The sequence below is a fragment of the Laccaria bicolor genome, genomic scaffold (assembly GCF_000143565.1).
Source record: "Laccaria bicolor S238N-H82 LACBIscaffold_1 genomic scaffold, whole genome shotgun sequence".
Classification (NCBI taxonomy): domain Eukaryota; kingdom Fungi; phylum Basidiomycota; class Agaricomycetes; order Agaricales; family Hydnangiaceae; genus Laccaria; species Laccaria bicolor.
In genome coordinates this window covers 1,080,332-1,099,862 of record NW_001889872.1, presented here as the reverse complement: position 1 = coordinate 1,099,862, position 19,531 = coordinate 1,080,332, and the positions used below count along the sequence as shown (strand labels likewise).

The 19,531-nt window shown below is 47.8% G+C and overlaps 9 protein-coding genes across 9 annotated transcripts; 6 read left to right on the top strand and 3 right to left on the bottom strand.

Annotated features, from left to right (window-relative positions):
- Positions 1–3,459: 3,459 nt before the first annotated feature.
- LACBIDRAFT_301065 (proteasome activator) lies at positions 3,460–4,479 on the top strand (the record flags this gene model as incomplete). The annotated part of the gene is made up of 6 exons (XM_001873951.1): positions 3,460–3,815; positions 3,864–3,872; positions 3,924–3,937; positions 3,989–4,006; positions 4,058–4,188; positions 4,243–4,479. 6 exons carry the CDS (start codon positions 3,460–3,462, stop codon positions 4,477–4,479), a joined length of 765 nt encoding a protein of 254 aa, XP_001873986.1.
- Positions 4,480–4,489: 10 nt separating this feature from the next.
- LACBIDRAFT_243182 (glutamate-rich WD repeat containing) lies at positions 4,490–6,198 on the bottom strand (the record flags this gene model as incomplete). The annotated part of the gene is made up of 4 exons (XM_001873333.1): positions 4,490–4,823; positions 4,878–5,568; positions 5,626–5,931; positions 6,003–6,198. 4 exons carry the CDS (start codon positions 6,196–6,198, stop codon positions 4,490–4,492), a joined length of 1,527 nt encoding a protein of 508 aa, XP_001873368.1.
- A 331-nt stretch (positions 6,199–6,529) lies between these two features.
- Positions 6,530–7,126, top strand: LACBIDRAFT_242919 (uncharacterized protein; the record flags this gene model as incomplete). Its single annotated transcript, XM_001873950.1, has 5 exons — positions 6,530–6,558; positions 6,605–6,711; positions 6,762–6,824; positions 6,880–6,925; positions 6,976–7,126. The coding sequence occupies 5 exons, from the start codon at positions 6,530–6,532 to the stop codon at positions 7,124–7,126; spliced, it is 396 nt and encodes a 131-aa protein (XP_001873985.1).
- A 1,251-nt stretch (positions 7,127–8,377) lies between these two features.
- On the top strand, positions 8,378–10,818 carry LACBIDRAFT_291664 (uncharacterized protein). The gene is made up of 8 exons (XM_001873949.1): positions 8,378–8,390; positions 8,442–8,544; positions 8,597–8,935; positions 9,045–9,171; positions 9,216–9,276; positions 9,326–9,615; positions 9,664–10,163; positions 10,213–10,818. Exons 7-8 carry the CDS (start codon positions 9,762–9,764, stop codon positions 10,753–10,755), a joined length of 945 nt encoding a protein of 314 aa, XP_001873984.1. The 5' UTR covers positions 8,378–8,390; positions 8,442–8,544; positions 8,597–8,935; positions 9,045–9,171; positions 9,216–9,276; positions 9,326–9,615; positions 9,664–9,761; the 3' UTR covers positions 10,756–10,818.
- Positions 10,819–11,141: 323 nt separating this feature from the next.
- Positions 11,142–12,679, bottom strand: LACBIDRAFT_320781 (uncharacterized protein; the record flags this gene model as incomplete). Its single annotated transcript, XM_001873332.1, has 5 exons — positions 11,142–11,167; positions 11,438–11,566; positions 11,771–12,074; positions 12,124–12,127; positions 12,255–12,679. 5 exons carry the CDS (start codon positions 12,677–12,679, stop codon positions 11,142–11,144), a joined length of 888 nt encoding a protein of 295 aa, XP_001873367.1.
- Positions 12,680–12,878: 199 nt separating this feature from the next.
- On the top strand, positions 12,879–14,063 carry LACBIDRAFT_301058 (uncharacterized protein; the record flags this gene model as incomplete). Its single annotated transcript, XM_001873948.1, has 4 exons — positions 12,879–13,344; positions 13,400–13,456; positions 13,511–13,758; positions 13,818–14,063. 4 exons carry the CDS (start codon positions 12,879–12,881, stop codon positions 14,061–14,063), a joined length of 1,017 nt encoding a protein of 338 aa, XP_001873983.1.
- An 82-nt stretch (positions 14,064–14,145) lies between these two features.
- LACBIDRAFT_228299 (SNARE protein SED5/Syntaxin 5) lies at positions 14,146–15,503 on the bottom strand (the record flags this gene model as incomplete). The annotated part of the gene is made up of 6 exons (XM_001873331.1): positions 14,146–14,505; positions 14,555–14,709; positions 14,798–14,876; positions 14,933–15,148; positions 15,200–15,246; positions 15,299–15,503. The coding sequence occupies 6 exons, from the start codon at positions 15,501–15,503 to the stop codon at positions 14,146–14,148; spliced, it is 1,062 nt and encodes a 353-aa protein (XP_001873366.1).
- An 88-nt stretch (positions 15,504–15,591) lies between these two features.
- GPD (glycerol-3-phosphate dehydrogenase) lies at positions 15,592–17,094 on the top strand (the record flags this gene model as incomplete). The annotated part of the gene is made up of 8 exons (XM_001873947.1): positions 15,592–15,917; positions 15,965–16,121; positions 16,177–16,201; positions 16,253–16,349; positions 16,409–16,517; positions 16,571–16,855; positions 16,905–16,926; positions 16,976–17,094. The coding sequence occupies 8 exons, from the start codon at positions 15,592–15,594 to the stop codon at positions 17,092–17,094; spliced, it is 1,140 nt and encodes a 379-aa protein (XP_001873982.1).
- A 211-nt stretch (positions 17,095–17,305) lies between these two features.
- Positions 17,306–19,421, top strand: LACBIDRAFT_301055 (uncharacterized protein; the record flags this gene model as incomplete). Its single annotated transcript, XM_001873946.1, has 6 exons — positions 17,306–17,399; positions 17,458–17,535; positions 17,598–18,642; positions 18,691–18,847; positions 18,898–19,236; positions 19,284–19,421. The coding sequence occupies 6 exons, from the start codon at positions 17,306–17,308 to the stop codon at positions 19,419–19,421; spliced, it is 1,851 nt and encodes a 616-aa protein (XP_001873981.1).
- Positions 19,422–19,531: the final 110 nt, after the last annotated feature.

Genomic DNA, 19,531 nt, shown 5'->3' with positions numbered 1-19,531 from the left:
GTATGACGGCGGGGTCGCGAATGATTTCCGTGCGCCAAATACCATCAACCTCCAGATGGGTAAGCCTCGGATAAATGTATAAAAAAGTCAGAGCGCGTGCACATACCAGTCGTTTTATCCTCAAAACCTTTCTACTTCCCTCAGGCCCAATGCTGCCTTCCCGTTCTAGAGATGAACCCCGACTGAAAGCAGGGGAAGAGCGCGCAGAAGGGCCTGCAGCTGGCATCGGTAATATCGCGGAAATATATGGCTGAGTCCCCTGTCGTTGTAGAGGTTTCTTGACAACGTCTTTGTTTTCGTCTTCGGGCAACAACTTGGGCTCATCTTTCCGGCTAAGGGAATCAAATTGTGCCTTCCAGATCCGTTCAATTTCAGACTTATAGATGAGTTGTTGTTCAGCAACGTTGTATCGGTGGGCAGATTTGGGCCTATTTTCTGCTTCGGCTGTGATGGAGAAGATAAATATGACATGAAGAACATGAAAATTTGGTTTAACAATTACCCATTTTCTGCTCGTAATCCTCTCCAGCTTTGACGAAAATATCCTTCATAGATATGCGAATAAAGCTGAATGCTTCACCGCGGCCAGTAGGATCACCTTCTCCATGCAGCCGAAGCATAGCTTTAGCTTGCGTTGCAAAGAGAAAGTTTTTGGTAGTTATCCAAGGCGCCAGTTGTTGCTCAATAGAAAGGTTAGATTCATCACCTTCCGCGACATCCGCCGCTTGACTGTAACCTGCATCTTGGAGATGACGTTGACCAACCTGCATGCTTTCCGTGAGCACCACCTGTTCTGGTCCGACCATCTTGAGCATTTCTGCATCCGATGGAATAGGGCAGGAGGCCTTGAGACGCCAAAAACCTTGGTGGGGACCACGTCGGTGATATTCCATAAATTCCTGTGGCCGTGTCATTGAAATAGACAAAAATCGAAACATTATGAGATACCTTGAGTCTCTGGCGCATTTGTAGCTCATTCTGGTCTGGAAAATATTTCATCAGTCTCGATATCTTCAGCCGCTCTCCTTGACTCTTCCTGAGCAATTTGAAGGCAATAATTTGCAGTCGATACTTGATAGTGTTGGTGATCTTCCGAGAGTGAGGTCCTGGCACCTCCGTGACGGGGTATGTTTGTCCAATGACATACAGATTCTTTATTTCCCGGATATAGTACCTGGTCTCTCCTTTGATTGTACTCCTAGATTCAGAAAGTTATTTAGATATGACCATGTTAATACTCGCTTTCGTACCTTACGACAAGAAAATCTGTGGGGTAAGGCTTGTGCCGGAAAAGGGGGGCACGGACGAGGTTGTTATAGAGAGCAGGGATTGTCTGACCAGGATACACGTAGCCAAATTTCATGAAAGGAGATTCGTCTTGAGGTTCAAGAACAAAGGGAACACCAAGGTCAGCCTGTTACTAGCTCAGATCCTTCTGGCAGCACATAATCTCCGACTAACCTTGGGAACATGTTCATCCTTTTCATCTTTCTTTCGATAGTAATTGACAAGTGAACTGCCCATTCCAAAATTAGGGATAATAGGCGGGTGTTCCTCCTAAACTTGAGATCAGAATGTGCGATAATATAAGATGAGGGGCAACGCACAGAGTATTCCCAAAGCACAAAGTTACTTGTGTCACGAAGGCTCAGATCACTCGTTTTCCGAAGGCCTTCGCCAACGTTACCACCTTTGCCCAACTTTCGGCCTGCTTTGTCTTTCTTTTTTTTGGCCGTCCGCACTTTGCTGAACCGCAGCTCAATGTTCGACGGAAACTGTAGAGCTGGCCGATGAAAAGAGCGAGCTTCTTGTTTGGACAAACGGGTTTTGTACTAGAAGGAGTTAGCTAGCTATTTTAAATGAGACGCCAACCAGCTTACAAAGGGCAATTGTAGCTTCTGAGCCGGATATGCGTGTTCCACAACGAGTTGACCAAAGGTTTGCCTGACACGGTGGCGACCTCCTTCTTTTGCTACTTCGTAGAATTGGTCGTTGGAAAGATTGAATTTGTCCCGACTAGGTCCAGCGTCTGCTCGCAGTCGTTTCTTTGGTCGGACTGTCTCGACTGACAAAACAAGGCTTCAGTCGAAAGACGAGAATAGATGAAAAGATACTTACCAGTTCTATCTTCGGGAACAATGTCATCCTCATGATTGAACTCCAGTTGAGTGAAATCGCGAAATGGAGCATTCGGACTCCATATTATGCTCTGCGTCCATGAGCCAGATTCCAGACTCTTATTTACGGGAGTTGTAAGGTTGTTTTCGTTGGCAGGGGTCTGTACCATAGGGATATCATTTGAGTCATATATGATTTGGTCTTCCCAGTTGGAAAGTAGAACGAGATCAAATGTGCGGTCGTCCAAAGGCAAAGTAACTGGAACACCAGTCCTATCACGCTCCTATACATGTGGTGAGTTGAAAATGGATCGGCAGGTATTCCGACTCACCTCGAGCGCTCTCCACAGGTCAACTTCTACGCTCCCCGCTGACACTACCTCCTCTACTCGTTTGCTCTCAACCTGCCTTCTCGTATCCCCGACAACAGAATCCAAGAACGCCCGAGGAACCTCCCTCTTCCGAGGGTATACCGTTTCGACTGTGGGGCATGATAAGAAGCAGTGGGTAACAAAAGGTAGAATTCAACAATACCTTGATATGGTCGCTTCGCGAGACGCGACTTCCGCACGGTGTAACCTTTGAACAATTCACTAAAGTTCAGAATCCTGTTTTTCTCGAACGCAGGGAAGCGCTCGTAAACACTCTTTGGTCTTTCGACGAGACGCTTGACAACACGAACGCGTTTCCCCTTCTTGCGAACGACAGGAGAATGAACCTCATTCTTGACTGCTGATTCCTCTTCTTCCTCCTGCATTTCCCGATCTATCTCTGCCTCCCAATCCTCACCCTGTTCAGGTCCAACTGCATCGTCTTCATCCCACTTGTCGCTATAAATCTGACTAGGATTAAGAGCAGGTAATCCGGATATTCCAAGTTGATTTGACAAGCCACTACCTGTTGGGAGTGATAGTCCATCCAAGACGTGGCTAAGTGAAAATCCTGTTAGAGCAGAAATTGCATCGTGTTCGTCCTGGTTGGCCATGTGCGCTTGCTGGGTGTTGAACAGCCTATAGTAGGACGCTCTTGCCAATTAGCCCTAAATACAACCACTAGATCACAGTCATGTCGTCATTGGCTATGGACAACAAAATGACCACCAAATTGAAGGTAGAGCTTGTATGTATCGCCAATTATTATTATTCACTCTTCACCCAGGAATTTCACGACACCGTTGCGAAATTAGGTGAAGACGCGGTATTCCGGGCTTTTCCATCAAAGGTGCTAAAATTCTCAAAGAAACCGTTGAGCGTCACTCACCTACTCTTCGACAGATATTGTACTTGGTTCATGCTAAGTGCGTATTTTGAAACTCATTGAGTGTGTCAGAGAAATACATCAAATGATTCAAACAACGTTTTTTGATATCCCGTCCACTGATACGACCATCTATCCCCCTCCGGTACCAATCTCCAACGACGTCACATATGAAGCAAGTTTCAAGAAAAGGAAACGATCAAGTGAAGGTGGTGGGGGTGATGAGCATGCCAGAGTCTCGAACGACTCGACAGGCGCAAGATTCCCTCAGTTGGTTCATTCAAATTCGCATATTCAGAATGTGCATGAAATCATCAAGAGGCAGTGTGAAGACTTGGTCACTCTGACTGTGCGTTTTCTGATACGTGGCTCCTTCGGCAAGGTTTACGTGTCGTCGTTCCAGGATCAGGTGAAGCTATGGGTAACTTTGGCAATTCCAAAGTAAGTCTATCGCAACATCTCATCACCCTATACTGATGTTCTGGTCAGAATAGAAGAGTGCGTTTGCATTATTATATGATGTTTGTCTTCCTGATACCCCACTCCCAGTGGCGACAATTTTGGTACGGTTTTTTTGTTTGTTTGATTACTTATATTTCTTACCAGCTTGACAGGTGTTCAGGTGCAAGAAGGTGGGTCCTTTGTCCGTTTCCCTTGAGCAAATGTATCTACCTTTGAACAAGAGGTCCTTGGAGAGTTACAGCGAGCTCAAGAATCAGCATTTAACCTGAGGGACACAGCTCGTCAGGATTATCTTGCTCGTGCCAAAATATGTTCTAAGCTGATAAAATATCCCAACGTCGAAGACTACTCGGTAAGCTTTTTGATTTAGTACTCAAAGTTTGGTGCAAAGCATGCATATTCGCAGCTTGCTCTGAAGGAACATGATGACAAACAGCAGTATCTTGCGAACCAACATTTGCGGGATATTCGCAACATGTACGCGACATTGACTGACGTTCTCCACAAGAATATTTCCAAGGTGGATGTTCCACTGTTCGTCTATGTTCTTGCAATCATACTTAGTCTCTGGCTCAAAAGATCCGTGCACCAAAAGCAAACAATACCGCAGGACTGTACTAGCTTCGAGTCGGACTGTCTATGAAATTGACTTTTTAAACAGAGATTGTTTTGAAAATGTTGAAGCCATCTAGAGCTGTACTGATCACTGTCCCTGGAATTTGAGGATGCCAATGGACTTCCTTCACATCCTTTTGCCCCTGGTGTATAAACAGTAGCTGCGGTGGAACGTCCTGTCCGCCATCTGGGGTATCATCCATACCAGCCTCGTCCGCGTCCTGTTCAACGGCCAAATCCCAAAGCGTAACCTGATCGTCCGCACCTGATGCAGCGAAAATCGAGTCTTCCGTCGGGTGCCATTCGATGGAGGTGATTGGGGCCTTGTGCCAAGCAAACGATGCAACAGGTGAAGGATCTGGATCAACGGAACTGTGAAGGTTAAGTCAATATTCATCTTCAAAATCTAAATCAAGGACAAAATACCCTGTTTTCTTCACGTTTCGCAAGTCCCAGACTTTGATGCCTCCTTCGTCGCCACCACTGAGCAGCAGATATGTAGTAAGTCGATTCCAACTGATGACATTAACGTCACTTTCGTGAGCTGAGGCAATGCCAGCGACGCTTTTACGGCCCTTGGAACGCACATCCCAAATCTGCACGCTCCGATCTGCAGAACATGAAGCAAAGACGGTGGGCTCTGAAGGGCTCCACTGGATATCTTCGACACTTGACGTATGAGACGTAAATGGTTGTGAGAGAGGATTGAACCCCGACGGCGTAGACGTGGCGAGGAATATTCTCGAATGAATGTCACCAGTCAATAAGCGCAATGATGACGGTCCTGACGAAGCCCAATCCATGGCAAAACCCTCCGTTCGACCATGAGAGTTAATGGTGAATACAGGTGCGTGAACACGAGATTTATCAAATGAAGTTCCCGGTACATCAAGCGACTCGACGAGCGGCTGAATGTCCCAGATATGCACTTTTCCTGTCTCAGCCCATGTCGCAACATGGTAAGGCTGCGAGGGTAGTGGAAGCGGGGCTGCTGCTGGTAAAGGCTGGGCACGGATTCTATTCACGCCGCCTTGGTGAGGAATCGATCGGTGTTCAATGATAGGATTTTCGTCCAGGTCATCGTTGTCGTCGTCGTCATTATCAGAGTCGGAATCATCTGAGTAAGGCAATTCATGAATTCGTTACGAAGAGAATGATTCGTGAACTCACTCACCGCCATCCTTCTGGGTTCGATGTAATGAGCTTAATTTGTAGACAACGACCTCATTATTTTTTGCAGTGTCGGCTTGCGTTCCAGCCACTAGGTAAGCGGTGGCAGGATATCGCTGACGTTCATCGCCAAGATTATCTCGCAAAACATCGAAGGAAAGACAGGGCCAATTGACGTTCATCGTATGGCGCATGATATAGACAGAATCATCAGGCTCCAGTATCTCGTCTTTATTCAGTACGTGTGTGCCATGGATGTATACTTGGGGAGCTGGAGGCGGTTCCTCTGACTCTTCAATCGCGGGAAGAACTTGATCGATGTCCATGCCTTTAGAAAGGGTAAACATGTATTATCGCGCAACTACTTGGACGAAGACACACCATCTTCTCCTTCCCCATCCTCCGCATTTGTAACATCTTCATCACTTTCGATCTCGTCCTCCCAAGCATCTTCAAATTCGCCCATCTCGTCTGGTATAGGTTGTTCCCGCCTGCTTCCAATTTCAGAAACTTTATGGAATGGCTGGCCATCGCGCTTTTCTTGGGGCAAGAGTTCGGTGTTTGCGCGTTTTGACATTGGAGGTAAGAACTTCAAGAAGAGAAAAAATACAGTGCGATCAAATCGCCACGTGATTACCGTATCATATCCATCGACTTCTCGACCTCACTTTGAATTTCAAACTTGGATTTGAATATGAACCCCTTGAAACCCTTGTGTCACCTTTGGCAAACCCTGCATGAACTTGGTTGCGTACGTGGCATCGGGAACATTAATCCTCGTCTCCACAGGCGACCCCTAAATCATCAATGTGCTGAGTAAAGGAAGGACGCGCGTCCTATGCCGGAAATACGTGTTCCCGCATATAAAAGACCTTGGATATTCCTCAAATCTTTCTCTCAGCAATAACATGTCTACCACAATTACTTTACCTGAGGGGTCAGTACTCGCCTTATTCTCCTGGAACCGTCTCACACTTTCTCAGATTTACCTACGTTGGTGCGGCCTTGGTGTCTACCTGTTGGGTTCTCGTCTACCAGGTGGCGCAGGTCGGAAGGCACCGCAAGCGTGCAGGAATTGCGTATCCCCAACGTATGCAAGCTCGTTTCCTGTAAATGTTAGCTGCTGATGCCTCTGCATAGTATATGCCGAGAAGGCTGAGGCTCAGGCCTCCAAGGATGCCCACCTTTTCAACTGTGCACAGCGTGGGTGACATGGCTTTTCATGCCTCCATATTGTCTGATGCTTTTCCTGCACTAGGTGCCCATCAGAACACACTGGAGAATCTTCCAGTTGTGTATCTCACGTAGGTAGTTCCTTGGAACCCGCTAGCCAGTCTTTTAAACATTGGTCCAGAACGCTTGTTGCCGGGATCAAATATCCTATTTTCGCCGCTTCCGCCTGCGCCATCTGGTCGCTGTCTAGGATCGCTTACACGCGCGGCTACCTTACAGGAGATCCAAAGAAGGTGAGATACAACATTCGCCTGTTTCTGTGGCCTTGTTAATATGACTTTTGACAGCGATCAAGCATCGTTTCGACTCCTGGCACTTTAGCCTTACTAGGTGAGCAATTCGCGCAGTGTCTTCTACCCACGTTTTTTTTTAAAAAAAAAACACTTTAATTTCAGCACAACTGGCAGCTGCCACCTTCACGGCTGGTGGGTGGCTGTATGCTGGATTGTCCAAGCATCTGTAAGTAAAGTGATGAGAACCAGTAGATGCAGTAAACGTTCAAATGATAAGAGATCATTACAAGTACTAGTATCATTATTTATATAACGTTGTGAAGCGCGTGAAACTCTACCTCCATAGAACAATGACCAAACTTCGCCCTCGTCGTCCTCACCACCAAGCTGAACACCATTTGCACTTTCTGTAATGCCCAAAGCGACTTCGCGCCCCTCTCTGCCAACGTCTTCCACCGATTTCGCCTTGCCGCCTTCCTCATCAAGTCCTGGGGCCTCGTCATCGTCGGTTACACTTGAAGACCCATCTTTGCTTCTACAACGATTTCGCCGCCCGAGTCTTTTGCAAAAAGGTGGATACTTGTCCGAAACAAGGCTGCATAGTCCTCTTGCTTCCTCTTTCACACTCCATGCACGCCGGCGAAGCCAGAATGCGAACATCATGGAGGAAACTGAAGGCGACAAAGAACGAATGATAACTGATTCTCCAAATGGTTCTGAGGCCAACACCCCACCTCTAGATGATTTCGGTGGCAGGAAAGTCCTGCAGAGGCCGCCGCCTCTAACACCCCCTCGAAGACGATCGTCTGCAAGCATGGATGCTGATATGCCCATGATCTTCAATCGCCGCCTTGCGTTCCCAGTGAGTATGGCATGCAATTTGGGAATTCTTTCTCATACTTCTCTCTAGTTGAAGCAGCCCCGCATACTCAATCTCTTAGCGGAATCCAAGCCTGAAGAGGACGAAGTCAAATCAGAAGCCGCATTCCAGCGTCTGATCGGCTCGTGTTCAGGATTGCCCGTTCCGCCACGTACCCCACGCCCATTCACTGATAGGGGACGATATCCAGAGGAAGCTGTTCACGAAGAGTCCCAGCGCGAAGAAACGCCAAGCGACGAGGAGGGTGAAGGAGAAGATGCTCCTTTTGCATTTCCTACACCTAGCGGGACTCAACCCATCAACATTCAAAAGCCACGCAATTCTGTGAGCGCTGCTGGAAGTATGAATGGGGATGATTTAAGTATGTGTGCATCTGAGGCGTCTTCGAGCTATGGAACGGCCGCTATGGACGTCGATACTGGGGTAAGTTATGATGTTAAGTCTCACTACTACATCCATTCATTAAGAAACAAGCCTCTTGGATCTCCCCTAATGCCTTCGATGATGGCAGCGCCAAACCACTGGCGATGTACTCCGCCTCCGACAACGAGTGCTATTCGATCTAACAAGCGTAAACGTAGGCAATCCTTCTCACTCATAGTTATATCACGGCGCTCATTCAGCTGTAGTGGATGACCGTTTCGATCCTTACCCAAGTAGCTCAAAGCGGCGCGCTGTTTCACCTTCATTGTCGTACCTGAGAGACTCACACCCGTCCATAAATTCACCTATGAATAGAAGCGCATCCAGACTTCCTATCTCCATCCCCATCAACATGCCTACATCTGCTGCGAGTTCTGCAGCGTCTTCACCCACGATAACAACTGCATACCCTCCCTTCCCTCGATCAGTCAGCATGTCATCCAGTCCGACTCTGCGACCGACCAGTATGATACTCGCAAGTCCCATTTTACGGCCCATTCCTCGCAGGCGCAGTATTGGGGAAGAAAGAGAAGTAGAGGGGGCAGGTGAGGGAGTCAACAGCTTGACTCTCGGGCACTGATCGTAGGTAAACGGTAACGTTGTGGCTTGCGATGTAGAATGGCTTAAGAATGGTCCCTCTGTAAAATTTCATAGTCGACTCGCTCTTTGGCTCACGGCACTGGAATTCTGACTTAGAGATTAGTCACGCAGATGCCATGTCTACACTCCAGCTTAATTGTCTCATAGAAGGTCATAATGAAGTTTATAGTCACCGCGGCAGGTGATGATGATGTTAGCCACTTGAAGAACAAGATAAAAGAGCAGTGTGCACCTACCTTCGAGCGTGTTGATGCTCGCTGTCTGGAATTGTGGAAGGTGGGCCATCGTATGTGAAATGACATTGCGAATTCTTACTGCCGCACCTTACATACCAGGTCAACATTGATATCAACGCTTACTTGAACGATGGGCGTTCTCTTAGCCACCTTAAATTTGAGCCTGAAGGCATCGAATCGTTACAATCATGGAAGTCAATCTCGGAATATTGGTCTGGTCAACTGCCCGACGAGTTCATCCATATTATGGTAAAGGGGGTCCCGGCTGGTGAGTCCGCTACAGGAAGAAACTGTTCGCTGTCAATTATTCTATCCATTCCTCGTGCCCTTCACAGAAATCAGACACCCCCCTCAGTCTATTGAAGGAGAGATCCCCTATTTGGAGAAACGTCAGTACCCCGCGACTTCATAATCGAAGATTTTCACGTGTTTTGCAGAGCATGCCACGTCGGTCCAGAATGGCATAAACGCCCCCCCACCATCATCTGGTGCTCAGCTTCCTGCCTTCAAACACGAACAAGAAGTGCGGCCAGTTATGAATGGACGCCCAATGGAGAACTGTGGACTTCCTGTTCATCTGTTCCATCCAGCGTTTTCTCACTTCCAGCGCACACTCGTTGATCCTAACATCGAGCTGACCGCCGATGACTATTCTAGGGCATATAAGTATATGCGTGTGTCAGCCGCGCTTTACGAGACGAAAGCTCTGCGATATGATGCAATTTCAACCTGCTTGAGGGAAGCTGTTTGTTTTGGTCTAATCCCTGTCGTAAACGCCGATGGAACAAAGGCGGATGGCTCAATCTTAACACTTACTCTGGACAACTATCCAGCGAGAGCAGGAATTTATGAACTAAAGAATGAGATTGGGACTGGTAGCTCTGACCCAACAATCCAGGGATCGTTATCATATAGGAAGACCTGGGTTTCAAGAACGGTACGTTGCATACCCCAAGTCTTGCCACACTCGGTTGATTAACCAGCAGCTTGCCCCTATACGTCGCGCTTGCTGTTGTCCATCATTTATTATCTCTATTGCAGGGCCATGGATGTGTTTATCTGGGGCTGTCTTTATTGAAAATGTCGTGGTTCAAAAATTGACGGACTATGTCTGGACGGGCGGTAATCCTTACGACGACAGAGAGTTGGAGTCCATTACACGTCTCTTCAAGGCCCTGTCAGTGGGTCTGCAAGACCTCAAAACGTTCTATGGCAATCTGTTTGCTGCTGCTGATCATCGTCCCGAAATCCAACGCTTTTTCCCCTCTACTCGTTCTTACCTCGATTCGCAGGGTCAGAAAGTTTATTTCCGATATATCAAACGACTCAGCATGACGAAAGCTGTTTATTTAGCAGCGACCACTTCTGGCAATCAGCTTATTGTCAAATTTGTTCAGCGGTACAATTCTGATGCGCATCGTCTTCTCGCGTCCCATGATTTGGCCCCGATGCTTCATTATTCGAGTCTGGATAATACCAATACAAACACAACAGGAGGCCTGGGCGTTGTGATAATGGATTTTGTGTGAGGGTCGAATGCCTACGTGCTGTATTCGACGACACAACTTCCGAACACTATTTACGATAAAGTCAAGCGAGCCATCAGTATCCTTCACGCAGAGTCAATCGTTTTTGGGGACCTCCGACTACCTAACATTCTGATCACGGAGAAACAGATGCCAATGCTCGTTGATTTCGATTGGTGTGGAAAACACGGAATCGGCAGATATCCTCCAAGTTTGAACGACTTATCTTGTATTGAGTGGCATGAAGGAGCCGTGCGGAATGGCATCATGTATATGGAACATGATGCTTTTATGCTCGAGGCAATGCAGCCAGATTCGGCCTGATGTTGCCCGACTCTTCTAATTGCTCCCTATGGCTATTTTTTCTCGGCTGTTCAATTGTTCACTATTCACTCCCCGCTAGTAGAGTACCAATCTACATTAATAACGACATCTTCACATTACTCAAAAGGGCGGGATTGACAACCAAATTACAGCAGGAAGATTGGAGAGTCAAAGTACTGGAATCTAAAAAGTTGAACCACGAGCTTGTGAGTAGCGCAAAGGTGGATAGCCTGCCACGGATAATAAGTTGACAGGACATCGACGTAAGGTTCACAGCTACGTGAGTCTTGAACCCAAACATCGCAACGACAAGCATACGTCCTATTGTACTTGCACAAACGAGATATATATTTTTACATACAGTTCTCGCACCATGCACCCGGAATAACCTTCTCCTTTGATCCAAACGCGACGGCGAGAAGCTTCTCCACATTTCTTTCAGCATCATCGTTGCAACCATTGAACCAACTTGCCAACTTGACGGAGTCGACTGTAGCACACAGCGTGAGAAGAAAATACGTTGAGTGCCAACTGTGAAAGGCCCACATGAAATTATCTGAGAAACTTGAAGCGCAGTCGACCCTCTCGAAGCGAGGATGGGTCTTCGGAAAACATTTTAACACCTTTGCTTGCGTCTATCATTGCGTCGAGTTGGTCGAGCAAGCGTCGAGGTGCGGCCGTATTTCCTGCTCACGTGCTTTGCATTTCTTCTGCTTGGATTGATTGAGCTGAGCATGATCAGGGCGGAAGCATTCTAATGTGATGAAATCCAGTTTGACATCTTTCTTCTTACAGTATCCTAAGATGCGTTGGCTTGCATCTTGTGACTTCGAAATAGACAAGTTGAGTTGCCACAAGTCATGAAACTTGGATTGAAGGTGCAGAAGATCCAAAGCTATTTGAGCCTCCAGGATAGATTTATCCAGGGATAACAAATGCCGAGCATCCATAGCTGCGCAAAAATTGTACTCGACATCTTCTCGTGTCATACTCTCTACCTGTCATTTGACATTGGTTGCAGAAGAAGAGAGGTCAAAGCAAACTTACCATTCTGGGACAAAAGCGATCGTAAATCTCGTCAACGATGGCAGGGCAATGACCTGCTACTTGTAGCTCAGGTAATGGAATCGAAGATTATGGGAGGTGGATGCGAGAAGGGTTGCATGGATCATACTTACACAAAGTAAAAGCCATCTTGTGGCGCAAGTACCCATTCGTAAAGTGATGGAACATTTTCCGAGTAGCAAAAATTGTTGTGACTGCGGGTATGCTGCACCAGAGGCACTTCAGCAGGAGAGTGGGGAGATATGATGGTGGCTACTTGGGGAGGTGAATCTGACTCTGATGGTATAAAAGAGCTGCTGCTAGCGGCCCATTGTGGCTCTGTCACTGGGTATAAAGCCGTAGGCGTTAGTGATCGATCACTGGTTGATTGGAGAGGTCTTGCATTTGGTGGCTTTGCACCCGCAATGCCTGGCTGGGAGCTTGAATTTGGGTCATCAAAAAACTGCTCGATGTTTCCAAGCCAAGCTTGTATATTCAGGTTGGGGTTAGTAGAACTTGAACAAGTCGTTGACTGCCACTGGGAGGTGTTGGACGTCATATCTACCGTCTGGAAGTAGGTGAAGAATGCTGCGCTGGGTTGTAATAGGTGACTGGTGTAGTGCCGCTGGTGTTCAAATTTTGGACGAAAGGATAAAGGTATCACACGGCGTGAGAAGAAAATACGTCCAGTGCTGAGTGCTGGTTTCATCACATTATCTCCACGCGAATAAGGCTTGTATCGCCTCAAGTGTTCCACGATGAGCACAACACAAAAGCTCACCAAGAAGCAAAAGAAAGGGTTAGCCTTTCGCGAACGCCAATCAAGCAAACGAAAGCCAGGAGATGCCACAATCGCTGACATGGATGATAATGCGGTCCCTATCATGGAAGACCAGGATCTGGCTACTACTTCAGGCGATGGGTTACAAATTGAGGGAGATCCGAAGCAGACGAAGAGCACAACAAGCACGGGCGAAGTCGAAAAGGGAAGCGGCCAAAGCGAGGGAAAGGGCAAAGAAAAACGCAAACAAGAATCTGGGTTGGATGTGGAATCGAACGGGCCGCGGAAGCGGAAACGCGAAAGCGAGGTGGATGTGGAGGAAGTGAAAAAGTCGGCCGTGGTGAAGCGGAAAAAGTCAGGGGACGAGGAGAGTGGTGAAGGGGTTGGGAAGGACGTAGGTTCGACAACGGCGCAGCAAAAACAGCGGTTTATTCTATTCGTTGGTGCGAGAGGTTTTCCAAAAAGTGTACATGGGCTAATTTCTCATCGCAATCTCAGGCAATTTAAAGTACACTACCTCGAGAGAGGCCATAGCAGCTCACTTTGCGGCATGCGGTATATATCTGGTGTTTTTTCAATGCGCTGAACTAGCTGAATTTGTCGACATAGATCCACCGCCCTCAATTCGCTTGCTTACACCAAAACCAAAACCTGGAAGCACACAACGCGCCAAGTCGAAAGGATGTGCATTTTTGGAGTTTACCCATCGGAATGCTCTCCAGCAAGCACTCAAGCTGCACCAGTCCATGTTGGAGGATCGTATGATCAACGTTGAGCTAACTGCTGGCGGCGGCGGCAACAGCGGATCAAGACTGGAGAAGGTTCGAGAACGAAATAAAGCGCTTTTGGTTCAGCGTGTGCGCATCCTCTCAACTCATTTGACAGGACGAACGCTGATCCGCTTCTATTTATTTAGAAAGACCGCGTAGAGAAGGATAAATCCAACTCAGATCAAAAAACCTTCCCAAGCATGCCTGACAAGCCTCAACGGTACTCGAAAACGTCTGGATTAGAGCAGAAGCTTTTGGTAAAGAGGACGTGGACCGTGGAGGATGAAGTGGATGATGGAAAGACTCGACGTGGAGGTAAGAAGCATGTGAAGGGGAGTAAAACGAGGGTGAAAGATTGGGGGACGGGTGTAAATGCGATTCCTGTTGGCTAGGGCCAGATTTGTACGTTACGTGGTATTGTTGCGCCAACGCGTATGCATATTTAATGTCCATAATTATAGTCCTGATAAATATCTAGGATCCGGGGGCGCCATAATATGTATCATGATACCAAAATAAAGACGAGGAACTGGGTTGGTATGATGAGTGTGAAAGGTACCCTGTCGATAGAATCACACTCACGAAAACGATGAGAACACCAAACACCTTGAGCATCAACCAACGGTTGCTTGATATACTTGCGTAGTACTTCAAAAGTTCTCGGTGACCTGAATCCACGTTTGAGGCGATGTCCTGGGTATCGGCGTCGATTCGCTGCACGGTTTCTCTTTGCTCTGCGACCATACCGGCGAGTTGGGTAAATATCTGGCCGAGTTCAGCAATGGTTGTCTCAATGGATTCAATTGCAGTTGAGCGCTGTTGTATATACGAATCCTAGATTGTTTTCTTTCAATAAATCTCGATAGAATGGAGAAGAATGAACACACACCTGCTGTTCGACAAGTTGCATCTGCATGAACGCGTTCCCATTTGAACCCCCAGAACCTTCCTCGGCCGAGTCAAGATCAAGAGCCAAAATATCGCCGTTCTGCAGCGCACGACCTTTACCCTTTTGATCAAATGGCGTTGGGCTTCCGTCTCCCATTGGGTCGCCGCGTTGAGAGTTGTATAGCACTGGAGTTCATGATGGATAAGACCCGTTAGCAAGGAAGTAAAACGAGCGTACTGCTGGAGGGAGGGTGATTGGCCGCTGAGGCTGTGGAGTACATGAATTGCTCGGTACGTGTTTTGGATTCCTTCATGTTCTGCACACACATAATGAGTTTCAGAGGAATGTGTATGCGAGGAGGGAGCCAAGTACCTGCGTGCGGACTTCAAGGACATCTTTGAATGACATGCTGGTAGTCGCTAGTTTGCTTTGCAGCAACATCACTACGTTATTGTTATGTTCGTCTATCTGTTTCCCTTCTGCCGAGGAGGACGAGGTTTGAGTGTTGCGTTGCTTCACGTAGGACTGCAGGGCAGCAATCTGCTTGTTGATATTCGCAATGTCTTGCTTGATGATGAAGGTGAGTTCCTGGAGCCTCGAAACTTAGTGTGGATGAAAAACCAATTGTTAAGGACGCACGCTAATCTCGACAGGACGGTCATCAAACAAAGTCTTCCGTTTTGCGACTGCAGGGGAATAAAATTGAACTTGAATAGCAAAACAATGTAGATAACATACGCTGAGCGAGTTTACTGAGCTTCAAGGTGGTGCTGCTGATGTCCTTGCCAATGGAAGCAGCCATCCGCGAGAATTCGGATTTGGTGTGTGATTTTGCATTGAGAAAGGGTTGTTTTACGTCTTGACGTCGTTGTGGTACTGCAGACCTGCTGCGAATGGAGTCCACACAAGACTTGAACTCATGAGTGCGATCTTGAATTGACATTGTAGATGGATGTAGACAGAAACTTTGCAGAAACACAAGGGTTCGCATGTAACGTGGCCCACGTGACTAACGCGTCCATGTGCTTGCCATGTTTCGACAGCTTCGCTCATCTGCCTCCAAGATGGTCCGTTCAAAGCCTCAGCCACTTCAAAATTCAAAGGTCCTCATCTTCGGTGCAGGTAATTTTGGTTCGTGTTTAGCATCTCATCTTGGAGACTCTCAGCACGATGTCTTCATGTGGGCTCGCGAACAATCCCTCGTGAACTACTTCAATGAGCACCATCGCAATCTCTTTTATCTCAAAGACCACATCTTTCCCTCGAACATCACTGCTGTCGGCCCAGAATTGCCCAGCAAGGAATTTCTTAATCAAATGGATGTCCTCCTCTTTGCCATTCCCACTCAGTTTTTGAGGCATGTCTTCCTGTTTTCATAATATCTAAGTCATTGACCGCATACAGGGCTAATCTTTCTATTTTACACCCTCAACTTGATGTCGATAATTTGCCCCTCATGATATTTGTGAACAAGGGTATTGAGATTGGAACGCATGCATTGACGTTGGAGATTATTGCGGACACTTGTGGGGCTGACATAGCAAAAGCTGCAACATTCATAGTGGGCTTGAAATACTTTTCTCTTTTTGCGGATTCTTATTTTTATCTTTTTCTAGTCAGGTCCTTCCTTTGCCAAAGAAAGTACGCATTTAACGGACGTCGAGAACGTTATTTTGACTGATTGCTTTCTAGTTGTCGAGAGGCAACCGACATCGGTTTCCGTGGCCTCGTTTACGGAAGAGGAAGCAGACAAGGCATCGGCTCTCTTTCATCAGCCCCATTTCCGCTGGTGGGTTGGTGCAACGAGTTCAACAGGCGCGACGTCAGCTGCTCATCTTGTTTTCCAAGTTATACTGGTGGGGATCCGATAGGCATAGAGCTGTCTGGCGCCCTCAAGAATGTCTACGCTATAGCATCTGGGATGTCAGACGGGCTTGGCTACAAAAACAACACCCGAGCCAGTTGAGTTGCTCGCCTTGCCCCGAACCTAGGAAAGACTGACGGAAGGAGCATTCAGTGATCATCACGCGAGGCCTAGCTGAAATGACATGCATCGGGACGGCCTATGGTGCCTCGCCGTTGACTTTCCTCGGACTTTCTGGCGTGGGTGATCTTTTCTTGACATGCAGCTCCTCCAATAGTCGAAACTATACGGTGGGCTATCGCTTGGGCCAAGGAGAAAGTCTCGACGGTATTATGAACACCCTCGGCAGTGTTGCGGAAGGTGTTTCAACCACAAAAGGCGTCAAGAAGATTATCGATGAACTGGGGATCAATGCGCCTATTGCCAACTCTGTAAGTGCATCGCTTGGCGAAGTAATGTGATTGACTAAATGATGGGCAGGTTTATGACGTTTTGTACAACGGTAAGCCACGAGAGATGTGATGGAGCCTTTCTAATTGGAAGGCGAGCAGGCAAAGATACGCAAAACGCAGTGCGGGAGTTGATGGCATTGCCCCCATCGAAGGAACTTGAGCTGCCGCCTACGGCTGGTGGGCCAGCTAGACAGTTGTTGCGGAAACTTGGACTTTGAAGTAATATCATGTGCACTTGTAACGTAGTAGGGATCAAAGTCACACCAAAAGTGCTGACATGATATGAAGATCGATCTGCCACGGTCATTTTTTTTTTTCTCTTTTCCGACGACTCCGGTTTTCAACAACGCAACAAAATCTCCTTCTGTCCTTCACACCGTCCATCTCAGGTTCATCGTCCATCCTTAGTCCTTGCATTTCTCACTTCAAATGGTGTCACCTCTCTGGAAAGCCTGCTTCGACGGCGACATCGAAAAGGTCAATGAGCTGCTGCGGGAGCCATCCATTGACATCGAGCTCAAAGGTTCAATTCTCTCATGTCCTATCCTCTTTTCGTATATTGACTTCTTAGTACTTTCTAGACCATACAGGCGTCACTCCTCTCATTGTTGCCGTTCGTAATGGTCACTATGACGTGGTCAAAGCTCTGCTGGAAAGAGGTTCGTTTGCATGCCATGTCTTTCCTCTTGACTCATACCAATTTTCCATTGCTGTTACCCAGGCGCAGACCCTCTCAATGGCTCGAGCCAAGCCAGACCCGACCAGTACACGTCAGATCCTGCCATTCTGGACCTTCTTAACTACGCCCAAAATAAAGTGACACCAAACGGCGTCGCCACCCACGAGGTTGCTTATAGTCAAGACGCGAGTCATGATGCCGACAAAGCCTATTATCCTTCTCCTCCCCCGTCTGGTCCCTATTCTTACTATCCTACGATTAATCCAGCCCTCTCCGCCGTGGGTGAGGGTGGTGTCTACTACCCTCCAGCTCCACCCCAGTCAGCCGGTGAGATGGCCTCCGTCAATAATATAGGCAACCTTCCACCGCCAGAAATTGCAAGGTTGATTCCTTGCAGATATTTTCCTGCTTGCCGTTATGGTGTGCAATGTCTTTTTGCTCATCCACAACCCACGTATTACCAAGGGTCTGTGCCTCCCTCAATCCCGTATCCGGGCTATGATCCGATGGGTGCTCCTTACGCCCCACCGTACTACCCTGTAGCCCAATCATACCATCAACAAAACGGTGTGCATCCCATGTCTCCCGTTTCTCCCCCTCCCTCTGGTCCCCACATGATGCATAGTAGGTCAGCTTCCGAGGTTTTATCACCCTCACAGGCCCATTTTAGTCCCAATGGCTTAACGCCATCCGTACCTTACGGCTCACTCCCACCATCTGGCTACCCTCACACGCCTATCCCCATGTCACTTCCCCCACCACCCCATCTGCATCACCAGTCACATCCACCCCCTGCACCTCAGTCTCCTCCCAATATGTATCATAACCCCTCAGCTGCCCCTCCTTTTGTTGTACATCAAGATGCCCCTGGTCAGTATTCACAGTTACCAAATCCTGTGAACTACCAAGACATAGATGGCACCATAAAATCACCGCCAAGCAATGGTCAAACAGACACATATCCACCACAACCTGTGCATCGGGATGGTGTTGGCCATCATCGTCGGGGCACAGGTGCTCGTCGAGGTACCTTTGCCAGTCGGAAACCCCCGTGCTCGTTCTTCCCCTCTGGACGATGCAAGAACGGGCAAGTTTTTTTCTACTCCAGTTGATTGTTTTGCTCATCACCTTCTAGGGATGATTGTCGGTTCCCTCATCTGATGCCTGATAACTCGGGTCCACATCATCACAATTCCTATTTCGCTGGCAGGGGTGCTGCATCCCGATCCCGTGGGAGTATCAATGGTGTTGCCACCGTTGCAGAAAAGCTGGAAGGTCTGACGTTCCGAAATGTGTGTCGCTATTTTTAGAGGGTTGACTTGGTCGCTGACGTTTCAACTAGGATTCATCTCATACTAGCGTGAGCGACGGATCAAGTGATCCTGTATCCCGCCCAAAATTCCAACAGGGCGTTAAGCATCACAATGTGGGCATTAATAATGCCCATGGTAACAAAAAATTTGCATATGTGAAGCCGCAGCGCGTTCCCAACGCTGACGAATTCCCTGTGCTTGCGGGGTCCACAACACCTCCCTCTCGTGGCTCAGGACACCATTCTAATGGAACCGGGCACTCCGGCCCCACGGCAGCTCAAGTCTTGCAGGCTCCTCCTCCGGCACGCAAAGAGGGTAGCAAGGAGTCGAGCACTCGAGGTGCAACGCCGGATCCCGTTCCCGTGAAGGTACGGTCGTTGTTGGCTCTTACTCTACTCATCTAATGTTTTCACAGGGCAAGCCGGAAGTAAATGGTTCTTCCAATCAGCCTGTTGTTGCATCGGAGCCCTCTGCCCATAAGCTCCCCCTCTCTTTCGCGGCAATCACAACTGCTGCGGCAGAGGGCCCTAAGGAAGTGTCCGTTCCTGCGTAAAATCATTTTCTCATCATCTGCGCATATACATCATAGATCAGCTTTGACAGACACTGGTGTTAGTTTTGAATGCTCCCATTATTTTCTTTTTCTTCTGGGTTATATACTTC

Bases quoted from the DNA above. Each gene is read 5' to 3' on its own strand.
- LACBIDRAFT_291664 (XM_001873949.1), top strand. From the start codon at position 9,762: ATGAATGGACGCCCAATGGAGAACTGTGGACTTCCTGTTCATCTGTTC. The intron at 10,164-10,212 runs GTACGTTGCATA...ATTAACCAGCAG, and splicing joins AGACCTGGGTTTCAAGAACG to CTTGCCCCTATACGTCGCGC.